At 38.1% G+C, this 12,621-nt stretch overlaps 1 protein-coding gene across 1 annotated transcript in view; it reads left to right on the top strand.

Moving 5' to 3' along the window:
- The window catches only part of PTPN2 (protein tyrosine phosphatase, non-receptor type 2), a 151,080-nt gene that overhangs the window by 34,073 nt on the left and 104,386 nt on the right, over positions 1–12,621 (top strand). The window contains exon 2 of the mRNA XM_006877595.1: positions 9,670–9,760. Within this exon, the coding sequence (XP_006877657.1) occupies positions 9,670–9,760 (91 nt within the window). The remainder of the gene's footprint in view (positions 1–9,669; positions 9,761–12,621) is intronic.

The following is a 12,621-nucleotide window of genomic DNA, read 5'->3' as shown; positions in this document are numbered from 1 at the left end:
CCGCCCCGCCCCCTCAAGCCCAAAGGAGCTGGGGCTGCAGCAGCGCAAGTTTAAGAAGCCTGTAATTCCTCGCACAGTGATTTCTCAAAGAAGGGGGTCTAAGGCTCTGGCGCACTGAGACTCACGCTGGCTGTGAGACTGTGGGTTCCTACCTGGGAGGTTTAACTCGCGAGTTGCCACCCCTGTTCCTGGAGCCCCCACTCACCCGCACCGCCTGGCCGCCCTGTCAAACCGGAAGTCGAGAACATTAGTTTTACACGTATTCTATCGTGTATCGTTTCATTGCCATGGTTACAATCCCCTGCATGCATCATCAACCAAACAAAGTGTATACACTACAAGCCTGCATCCCGGTCGTCAGCACACAGCCCCTCTCCGTCTCTGGCTCTATAGTTTCCAGCTGCTCCATCTCTCCACGTCATCATCTCTGCCTCCATCTTTGGTGTCACTGCTTCTCTGAGTACGGTCTCACTCTCTGCTCTTCTCCATTGATGGGCCCAGGGACCTCCGATTCTAGACTGAAATGTTAATAACTCCCCTCCGTGCTATAAAATGTCTACCTTTACGTTTCCAAACCTCACAATCAGTCTTGATAACAATTTTTCACTATTGTATCGCAAAAGACCTATCTGCATTTCATTTCATCAACCCCGCCCAGACAGATTGGATACTATTCACTGGAGATTCTACCTTCCCCACGCCCTCTGGATCTAGGTTCCAAACCTCTTGAAAGCTTGTAAACCAGTCACTTCTTGCCTTTGTAACCCCCACCCCCACCCCCATTTTGGGTAGCCAATGTCCAAGTTGCCCATCCCTGTCTACTGTGTGTGGAGGGGGTGGAAATGATCCTTTTTGTAAGGATTTGTTTCCTGTTTTCAGCTACTGCATCCATAGGTGTAGGTCAAGTTAATCAAATTGTATCAGATTACTCTTTTTTTTTTTTTTCCCCTCTTCTGTTTTCTTCTGGTTGAGCTCTGATCATCCAGTCATTGAAGGCAGGTCAAGTGGGTTTTATCTGCATGTGTGGGTGTTCTTGTGCATATGCCCTGTCTTCTTATCAGCTGGATGCTTCACTCTCCACTCTAGTCCTCTGTGGCTATGTCACTGACTCTGAGCCTAAGAGTCCCCAGGTCTTGCCACACTGCTGGCCAACCAGGTCTCCACCCGGGTTCACAGGAGTTTATTGAACGTTGTAGGGCTTATCTTGCTGCTTCATTGCTGTTTTCCCTCACTTCCCCTTATCGATGATGAGCGTGGTCACAAATCAGAGCATGTATTCCCATTAAGTCTTAGTTTTGGAAGGGGGTTTGCACTGAGTGGACCCGGCCACTTGCTTTGATGTCTCCTGGGCAAGCAAATTGCTTGTTCTTGTAGTAACATAACAGTCAGTCTGCCTCTATTGTTTTGTATTTTTCCGGTAGGTCTTTCTTTTAAGAAGTTTCTTCTGTTCTTCTAGCCGCTCCAGGCTCATCTGTTTGTCCTTTCAAGTGGAAATTTCCCACCTCTGAAGATCTGGTTGTGGTTCAGGCTTCCACCTATAGTCTTATGGAATGCAGAAGGTTCGCAGGAAGCCTCCTTCACTGGGCACTTCGTAGCCCCAGTTTAGGTATTCCAATCATTTATAGGCAGAAGGCAGGCTTACAAGATTTCTATGGTTTTGTTTCTGGCTATTCCTTTATCTCTCCCTCCAGTGTCTGTTTTAAAATATAACGTAAGGAACACCAAGATTCAAAAGACAGCCAAGCATCTTAACATTATTCCCCCCTTTTCCCCATTTCAACTATGTCTCAGTCTCTGTATCCCAGAACCCTGTTGTTCCAAGGTTGTGCATATATTTACCTCTGTCCCACTTAGCCCATTCAAACCTGCCTAATTGTTCTCCCATCTGCTTTGTTCTTCCATTCCCCTCTCCCTTCTTGTGTATTGCCCCCCTCCCGAGCACCCAAACTATCCTGTGTCTATTCCTTGCACTGTGCTGCACCTTCACTTCCCTCCCCTCATCCCAGCAACCAGCAAAGAATATACACCCCCCTTTAGTATGGGTTCTTTTCCTTATTCTTTTACTGTAGTGGTCCTATGCAGTCTTTTTCCGTTTGTGACTGACTAATTTCACTCAACATAATGTCCTCAAGGTTCATCCATGTTAGGTGTTGCCTTGCAACTTCCTTGTTATTTTTCAAGGTAGTATAATATTCCATTGTGTGTATGCAACATAGTTTGTTTGTCCATTCTTCAGTTGATGGACACTTTGGCTGCCTCCATCTTTTTGTTATTGTAAATAGTGCTGCTTTGAACATTGGTGTGCGTGTATCTTCTCATGTTGTGGCTTGTTTTTTCTTGTGGGTAAATACCAAGTAGAGGAGTTGCTGGAGCATAAGGTATTTCTGTTTTCAACCTTCTAAGGAAATGCCTTATTGCTTTCCAGAGAGGTTGGACTATTTTGCAGTCCCACCAGCAATGCAGGAGTGTCCCAGTCTCTCCACATCCCCACCAGCATTTATTGTCCTCTACATTTTGATCTTTGCTGTTATTGTTGTTGTGAGATGATATCTCATTGTTGTTTTAATTTGAATCTCTCTAATGGCTTGTAATCGTGAACATTTCTTCATATGTTTGTTGGCTGCCCGGATCTCTTCCTTGGTGAAGTGTCTGTTCATGTCCTGTGCCCACTTTTTAATTGGGTTATTTGTCTTTTTCTTGTGGAGGTGTTGTAGTTTCCTATATATTTTAGAAATGAGTCCCTTGTCTGATGTGTCATTGCAAAAGCTTTTTTCCCATTCTATGGGTTCCCATTTTATTCTTTTGGTGAAGCCTTTTGATGCACATAAGTTTTTAATTTTTACTATGTCCCATTTATCTATTTTGTCTTCTTTTGTTTGTGGTTTTCAAAATGTTTTGTAGCCTGTGTATTCCCTGAATTAGTGCCCTCACATTTGTCCCAAATTTTTCATTGATGGCCTTCATAATTCTGGGATTCATGTTGAGTTAGTTTTTGTATAAGGTGTGAGGTGAAGGTCTTGTTTCAGTCTTTTGCATGTCATTTTCCAGTTGTACCAGCACCGTTTGTTGAAGAGACTGTTACCTCCTCATGCGTTATATTTAGGTATTCTGTCAAAAATCAGTTGGCTGTATGTAGGTGGGTTAATTTCTGGATTCTCGATTCTGTTCCATTGATCTATGTATCCTTCATTGTACCAGTAGCAAACTGTTTTGACCACTGTAGCTGTGTAGTAAATTTTGAAGTCGGGAAGTGAGATGCCTCCAACCTTGTTCTTCTTCTTAAGCAGTGCTTTGCTTATCCTGGGTCTCTTTCCTTTCCATATCAAGTTTGTAATTGCTTTTTCCATGTCTTTGAAGAATGTTGTTGGAATCTGGATTGGGATCACATTATATGTATAAATTGTTTTGGGCAGTGTTGACATTTACACAATGTTAAGTCTTCGTATCCAGGAGCATGGTACATTCTTCCATTGTTGTAAGTCTCTTTTGGTTTCTTGCAATTTTCTTTGTATAAGTCCTTTGTTTCTCTGGTTACATTTATTCCAAGATATTTCATCCTTTGTGTGGCTATTGTAAGTGGTGTTGGTTTCCTAATGTCCTTTTCACTGCTGTTGTTTTTGGTATAGAGGAATCTAACTGATTTTTCTATGTTTGATTTTATATCTTGCCACTTTGCTCAATCTTCCAATGAGGTCTAGTAGCTTTTTTACTGAGTATTTTACTGAGTATTCTACATATAGGATCATATTGTGTGCAAATAGGGAGAGTTTTACTTCCTCTTTGCCAATTTGGATGCCTTTAATTTCCCTGTGTTGCTGTATAGCTCTTGCTATGTCTTCCAGCACAATACTGAATAGGAGTGGTGACAAAAGGCATCTTTGTCTGGTTCCTGTTCGCAGAGGAAAGGCTTTCAGTGTCTCTCCATTGAGAGTAATGTTGGCTGTTGATTTTGTATATATGTTGAGAAATTTCCCTTCAATTCCTATTTTGTTGAGTGTTTTTATCAGGATGGATGTTGGATTTTGTCTAATGCCTTTTCTGCATCAATCAATATGACCATGTGGTTGTTTTCTTTTTTCGTATTTATATGGTGGATAACGTTGATCATTTTTCTAATGTTGAACCATCCTTGCATCCGTGATATGAATCCCACTTGATCATGATGTATTATCTTTTTGATGTGTAGCTGGATTCTGTTGGCTAGGATTTTGTTGAGAATTTTTGCATGTATGTTTATGAGGGATATTGTTCTATAAGTTTCTTTCTTAGTGATTTCCTTCCCTGGTTTTGGTATTGGAGTTATAGTTTCTTCATAAAATGTATTAAGGAAGTTTTCCATCCTTTTCTATATTCTGGAATAATTTGAGTAGAATTGGTGACAGCTCCTCCCTGAATGTTTGGCAGAACTCAACTGTGAAGCCATCTGGGCCTGGACTTCTTTTGTTTAGGAGTCTTTTGATGACCTGATCAATTCTTCTTTTGTTATGGGTCTGTTCAGATTTTCTACTTCACTCTGTGTAAGTTTAGGTAGGTTGTGGTTTTCTGAAAATTCATCCATTTCTTCTTAATTTCGAATTTGTTGGGATACTACGCTTCATAATATTCTATTATTATCCTTTTGACTTCGTTTGGTTCCATTGTGACATCACCCATGTGGGTTCTAATGCGAGTTATTTGTGTCTTGTTCCTCTTTTGTTAGTTTTGCCAATGGTTTATCAATTTTATGAATTCTTTCAAAGAACCAGGTTCTTGTCCTGTTGATTCTTTCTATAGTTTTTCTGTTTTCCATCTGATTTGTTTCTGCTCTTATCATTATTCTTTCTTTTTTTTCTTCTAATTTTCTTCTTATTTCATTTCATTCTTCTGAAAATAGATTTAGTAGTTTTTGCAGCTCCGTTTGTTGAAGAAACTGTTGTTTCCCATTTAATATGTTTTAGGCCTTTGTGAAAGATGAATTGATTGTATATGGATGGATTTCCATTGACCTGTGTATCTTTTTTTGTACCCATACTAGGCTGTTTTGACTACTGTGACTGTTTAGTAAATTCTGAGATCAGGATGTGAGATGCGTCTAACTTTGTTCTTCTTAAGCATGCTTTGCTTATGTGAGGTCTGTTTCCTCTACATATAAAATTTGTGATCATTTTTTCCCATGGAATCTGGGTTGTGATAGCATCATATCTATAGAATGTTTTGGGTAGTATTGACATGTTCACAATGTTAAGTATTCTTATATATGAGCCTGGTATATCATTCCATTTTTGTAAATGCCTTTTGGTTTCTTGTAATAGTGTTTTGTAGTTTTTTATGTATAGGTCTTTTTTCCCCTCTGGTTAGATTCATTCTTAAGTATTTCATCCATTGGGTGGTATTGTAAATGATACTGTTTTTCTAATTTCCCTTTCAGGACTGTCTTTGATACTATAGAGGAATCCAGCTGATTTTTGTGTATTGATCTTGTACCCTGCCACTTTGCTGAATCTTTCAGTAAGCTCCAATAATTTTCTTGCTGACTCCTTGGGATTTTCTATTTATAGGCTATATCATCTGCAAACAGAGAAATTTGTACTTCTGCTTTGGCAGTTGGTGGTGGTGGTGATTATGTGCTGTGGAGATGGTTCTGACTCATAGCGACTCTGTACATGGTTTGTGAGGCTGTAAATCTTTATGGGAGCAGAAAGCCACATCTTTCTCCCACGGAACAGCTGGTAGTTTTGAACTGCTGACCTTGCAGTTTGCAGCCTGATTTGTAACTACTACGTTACCAGCGCCTTTAATTGCCCTTTCTTGCCTTGTATCTCTGGCTAAGACTTCCAACACAGTATTGAATAGGAGTGGTGATAAAGGGCATCCTTGTCCAGTTCCTGTTTACACAGGAAATGCTTTTATGTAACTTTCCATTGAGAATAATTCTGGCTGTTGGAGTTGTATACATGTTCTTAATTATGTTGAGGAATTTCCCTTTAGTTTCTACTTTGTTGAGTTTTTTTTTTTTTTTATCAAGAATGGATATTGGATTTTGTCAGATACCTTTTTTGAATCAATTGATAGTGGTCATGTGGTTCTTTTCCTTTTTAAAATTTATATTTGGGATTACATTGATTATTTTTCTATTATTGAACCATCCTTGCATCCCTGATATGAATCCCAGTTGGTTTAATGCATTTTAAAAATATGTTTTTGAATTCTATTGACTAGGATTTTTGAGAATTTTCATACCTAGATTCATAAAGGATTATTTGTTTATAAGATATTTTTTAGTGATATCCTTGCCTGATTCTGGTATGATGGTTAAGCCACTTCATAAAATGTATTCAGGACTTTCCAACCTTTCCTTTGTTCTGGAATAGTTTAAGTAAAATTTGTGTCAGCTCTTAGACTTGAGTGTTTGATAAAATTCATCAGTAAAGCCAGATGGATCTGGATTTCTTTTGTTGGGAGGGTTTTGAAGATTTGATTAATCTGTTGTTGTCTCTGTGTGTAAGATGTAGACAGCATGAGGAAGGATCTTGTTTTCTTACCCAATATGCTACTGTCTTTCTTTTAACCCATTGAATTTAAGCGGAATTTTTGATAGGTATGAATTGATTGCAGTTGTTTTACTGTTTTTTGTTTGTTTATTATTTGTTATGCTTCTGGTTCTGAGTGTTCTCCTGTGCTGAGTTTATTTGTGTGTGTGTGTGTTTTGTTTTTTTCTTGTCAATTTCCTTATAGTTTCAATGCTTCCAAAATCTTTCTGAAGTTTTCTTGTCATGATTTGATATGAAGGTGTATTAAGTTTCTTTGAAGTTCCACTGTACTTCATTAATTTCTTCCTCATTTTAAAACAGTTAATTTTATTCTTAAATATACCTGACCTTCTCACCACCTGGAACTCTGTAACTATCCTTTTCCTGCCCTTCGCTTTGCCTTCCCTTCCCTTCGCTTTGTAAGTTGTCGTGATCATAGACTGATATCCCAGATTCCGTATTTTCAGTCTGTGGTGCTGTGGATTAATGCACTGGACTGCAAGGTTGGCTAGAACTGCAATGTTGGTGGTTTAAGCTTACCAGCAGCTCCTCGGTAACCCTATACAGGGTTGCTATGAGCCAGAAATGGAATTGGCAGTTCCGTCCCACTTTGAACACTTCCATATCTGGACTAAAATCTGGTTGGTTTTGCCACATATGTCAGTCTCTGGTTGTTGTCTTCTTGTGTTGGTTCTCAGTTCAGTGGTGTATTTTGGAATCTTGGCTTGGCTTTGACAAATTCCTTTAATTGTTTTTTATCCTGAAGTGTTATAATTTTGCTATTGTATTTGATGAACAGCTTTGCTGGGTATATGGTTCTTGGTTGGTTGGGTTTTTTCTCCTGAGTTTTATCTCTGTTTCCCCATTGCCTTCTTGCTGGTATGGTTTGGGCTGAGAAATCAGAGCTTCATCTTACTTGTTTCCCTTTGTAGGTGACATTTTGTTTTTCTTACATTGCTTTCAGGATTCTTTCCTCATCTTTGATTTTGGAGCGTTTGATTATGATATGTCTTGTTGATTTTCTTTTTGGGTCTACAGTTCCAGAGGTTCGTTCAGCTTCTGGGATGGTTGTTTTCTCATTCTTCATGATGTTAGGAAAAATTTCTTCCAGCATCTCTTCAACTATCTTTTCTGTGGTTTTGTTTCTTGTTCTGTAATACTCGCAGGTTAATCCTTTTCATGTTGTCCCACACATTAATCTTAGACTTTCTTCAGATTTTTTTTCATTCTTTTTTTCTGATGGAAAGTGCTTACTGGGAAACAAAGCTCTTCTGTCTTACCAGCTAATTCTGGCAATTATTGATTCAATTCTACTCCTCTGCATTTTCAGTGTATTGTTCATTTCTGGTCTTTAATATTAATCAGGTGTTGGTTGTTGGTTACTGCTCTGATATATTGTTGTTGTTGTTGTTAGTGCTGTTTAGTCAGTTCTTTAAACAGCACTAACAACAGAGATCCTATATAACGTTTCCAAATAACATCTGGTGGGTTTGAAATGCTGATCATGTAGTTCACAGTCCAGTGCTGATCCTACAGTGCTCTGGTAGATAGCAGCTGATATCTACAATAACAGCTGGCTCTTAACCAATTGTTAGGACTGTAGAGGGTGTGACTGTGGCTTGCTTGTACAGCTAAAGTTGCTGTTTATTTTTGTCCTCAATCCTCTGGTAGTTTTCTGCAACACAAATATGTTTTCCCGTCTCTGAAGCCATTCAGGTACTTTTTAAAGATTGTCATGGTTCCATTGGTTGCCACAGCTCCTCAGTCACCTCATCTCTTGCTGCGTCTGTTCAACTCCGTTTCCCATCATTCACTTGATCCACTTTTCTATACGATCTTCTGGAGTACAGAGTTCTGGGACTGTCCTCTCTATCTGTATTATCCAGTTTTCTGTATCCTTGCTGCAGAGAGCCTGCACAGCCTTTCTGGCTAGTCCATCATTTTTCCTCCCTCTTTCCTGGTATTTCTTCCATTGTGGAATACAGAGAATTTTCAGTGCCCTTAAAATAATCTTTCAGGGTCCTGGTGTAGCACTGGTAGGATAAGCATTATACTCCTAACTGCAAGGTCAGTGGTTCAAACCCACCAGCTGCTCCTTGGAAACTATATAGGGTTGATGTGAGTCAGACTTATTTGGTGTTGTGCAGTGTTTCGTTCTGCTGTGCCAACTCGATGGCACCTAACAGCAACAACAATTGGTACTGTGGGTTAGTGTGCCAGACTGCAAAGCCATTTGAACTGCAAGATCAAGCTCACCAGCTGCTCCTCAGAAATCCTATACAGGGTCTCTGTGTCAGAATTGACTTGACGACACTTAACAGCAACAACAACAATAAAATGAATTTGAGGCTTGGACATTATAATATCTATGGCTTCAGAAATAAGTTTTAGGGATTTTTCTGGGCTCAAAATAAAGTAACAGTTGTGAGGTATAAGGGAATCCCTGGGTATTACTAACAGTCAAACAGTCAGTTACTAACCAATATCTTGGTGGCTCACATCTATACAGCAGTACCTCAGAAGGAAGACCTAATGGTCTACTTCCAGAAGATCACAACCATTGAAAACTATAGGTAATGCAGTTCTACTCTGAATTATATAGGGCTGCCATAAGTCAGAATCAGCTCTGTGGTAACTAATTGGGGTTATGAGGCATGAGGATGAAGAAATAAATTTTTTATAATAGAAATTTAAAAGTTTACATGGTTATAGTAAATTTTCTTCAGAAATTTATGTATGATATGGCTAACCACTGGATACAATGTTTTATTTGGGGAATAAATTTGGTCATACTAGATAAACCATTCTTTCTAAGTTGCATAAACTTTGCTTATTAGTGTTGAAAAAGTAATTGACAGTAAATAGCAGCACAGTCTTAAATGTCTGTAGGACCTTGATGCTGCTTTGGGGTCTGTCACTTACTTGCTTGGTGACCTTTGACAAGTTGTTTAATATCACAAAACCTGTAATCTGATGAAATATAAAGTGGGGAAGCTAATCTTTTCTATTGTTTCATGAGTAGCAGATGTATATAAACAAAATTCTTTGCATAGTATTTAGCATAACTGCTCAGTAAATGTTAGTTTCAACTGGCTGTGACTGTATCTGTCTTCTAAAAGCAATTTGAGAGGAATATTAAATACATTTTCATTATTTTAAGGAAATTCGAAATGAGTCCCATGACTATCCTCATAGAGTGGCCAAGTTCCCAGAAAACAGAAATCGAAACAGATACAGAGATGTGAGCCCATGTAAGTACTTATGGGTTATTTGCATATGGGTGTTTGGTGGTTGTCTTGAGGAGGCAGGATTTGGTGGAAAAGGAAGGTTTGTGACTAGGATTGGTGGTAATTTTTTAAATCAAAATTGTATACATTCTTTAAAAAATACCTTCAAGGCATAGATTAGTGGAAGATGAAAAGTACTCAATTGCATCCTTCAAACACAGCTACCGTTATTTTACTGTATTTCTTACTAGCCCTTTTTTCTTACACATATTTTTTTCTTTAAAATTATTATAATCGTATTGTATATGTGTGTCTTTGTATTTATATGTTCACATATACAAGGGGATTTCAAAAAAATTTGTGGAAAAATGGAATTTTTTCCATGAAATTTTAGAAACTCCCTTTAATATATTTCTCTTCATATTATTCTGTGGTATTTATGCTTAAAATATTTATTGGTATAATTTTGGGTCTTGGTTTTTCCCTTCCAAATTACAAAACTGTATGTACTTAATAGTAGATACCTTGTAAAACACAGTGTTTAAAGAAAAAACACTCATAGTTTAAAACCAAAAATGAAGAGTTTCTATTCTTTTGGTATTTTTTTCTACATAAAGCATAAATATATTGTGTTTTCTTTCCAGTTAGAATTCTGCACAGTAACTTAAAGCTCTTTCATATATAGCAACACATTGTATTTGGCTATCATAAACATAATTTTTATTGGTTTTATAATAGTCCATTAAATGGATTTATCATTCTTTTACATGACAGGTTGAATACTTGAATTGTGACATATATTAAATGTTTTCAATGTATACATCCAAATTTTATGAACAACTGTGATACTAGTGTTTTCATAATTCCAGTAATACTTGTTGTGAATGATACCACTCATTCATTGTTTTAATTGGGCTGCCTTCCTAATATTAAGATATTTCCCCATATTTTATGAGAACAAGAAAGCTAACTATAGACTTCTTTTTGGGTATATTCCTTAGTGGTGATGTTTTGGTCGTGATGTTTTGGTGAGTCAGCTCTAACTCATAGAGACCCTGTATAGAGTTTCTAAGAGCAACTGGTGGGTTTGAACTACTGACCTTACACGCATTTCGGCAACGTTCTGGTTGTTCCATTTCCAGTACTTCACTTTCCCACTAATCTTCTTATCTTTGCATTGAGTTATATGTTGATCTTTTGGACTTACACAGATTTTTTTTTTTTTCTTTTTAGTAGAGCACTAATTTAACAGGTAATTTATTTTGTGTGTCATTCTGCTTTTCTGTTAATGGGTGATCTCAGGGTAGTTTTGGTTCAGAGTTTAAAGAGCATCTCTGGACCATAGTTTCAGTGAATCCTCTAGTCTCAGGCAATTCAGGTAGTCTAACTTTTTTGTTTGTTTTGTTTAAAGTTGTGAATTTGATTAAGATTTACAGATCAAATAGTTTTCTATCCAACAATTCATACACATTTTGTTTTGTGTCATTGATTTCCATTAGCATCCCTTATCTCACATCCTCCTTTTATTCCTTGTTTCAGATTGCTCTTTCTTTTGTAACCTTCTGAAGTTTGTCGTTGGATAAATGCTCTTCTTTTAATCTTAGATGGTTGATTATTTTAAGAAGTGTTTATCTTCCTAGTGCTATTATTCCCTTGATAGATTTTGCCTATTGTTTGGCTGAAAATTGAGCCATGGGGCTGAGTTAACTTCCAGACTCAAAGAGGACTAAAGGCCATCCATGGTCTTGGTTTTGGAAGTTCCACAAGTCTTCTCTATCAGACTAGTAAATTTTTTTATGATTTTGTGCCACATTTTCCTCCCACTCTATCCAGAACCACCTAATATGATCCCTTTCAGAGCAGTTGATAGAGTTAACTGGAATTCATCTAGTTCTTGTCTCAAGATCATGGTGGTGGCTGTTTTCTGATTCATTAGTCTATTAGATTAATTTTTTTCCGTAAGTTTTGATTTTCTTCCCAATTCTTTGTTCTGGACAGTAAGAGACTAGTTAGACCTTATTGTTGTTGTTAAGTGCCTTTGAGTTGGTTCAGACTCATAGCGACCCTGTGTAGGGTTTTTGAGGAGTGACCGGTATGTTTGAACCAGCAACTGTGTGGTTCAAACTGACCTTGTGGTCCAATGCCTTATCCTGCAGCACCACACCAGTACCTTAAACCCACCTAAAAATCCCCACTGCCATTGAGTTGATTCTGACTCATAGCAATCCTGTACTGCAGAGTAAAACTACTCTTTAGGGTTCCTATGGCTATAAATTTTTATGAGAGTAGACAGCCTCGTCCTGTGGAGTAGCTGGTGGGTTTGAACCACCAATCCTGAGTATATCAGCCTAATACTTAACCTAATACTACCACCAGGGCTCCTTAGTTGCACTTTATATGGCTGTAAATATTACAAATTAGTTTCTCCTTGTTTGTGGTTCTGTCCTTGAGTTGACTAGCACATTAAATTAGTGTGCTAAGATCTCTTAATCTATATGTTGTCGTTGTTAAGTGCTGTTGAGTCAGTTCCAACCCATAGCCACCCTGTATAGGATTTTCAAGAAGTAGCTGGTGAGCTTGAACTGTTGACTTTGTGGTTCAAACCGACTTAGCAGTCCACATTACTCCACAGCGCCGTATCAGGTCTCTTACATAGGCTTAATGATTTTACTCTGTTCAAAACCAGACTCTACCTCTGCTTGCTTCCTTATATTGTGTCTCTTTGATTATAAGTTAGGTAATTAGGAAGATGTTAAAATACCACTGAAAATCCATCATTTACTTGTTGGAGATTTGGTTACGAATCGGGCTGCGAACCTTAAGGTCAGCAGTTCGAAACTACCAGCCGCTCCGCGGGAGAAAGATGAGGCTTTCTACTCCCGTAA

Source organism: Chrysochloris asiatica, unplaced genomic scaffold, assembly GCF_000296735.1.
Source record: "Chrysochloris asiatica unplaced genomic scaffold, ChrAsi1.0 scaffold00533, whole genome shotgun sequence".
Classification (NCBI taxonomy): Eukaryota; Metazoa; Chordata; class Mammalia; order Afrosoricida; family Chrysochloridae; genus Chrysochloris; species Chrysochloris asiatica.
This window is presented reverse-complemented; position numbering and strand designations above follow the sequence as displayed.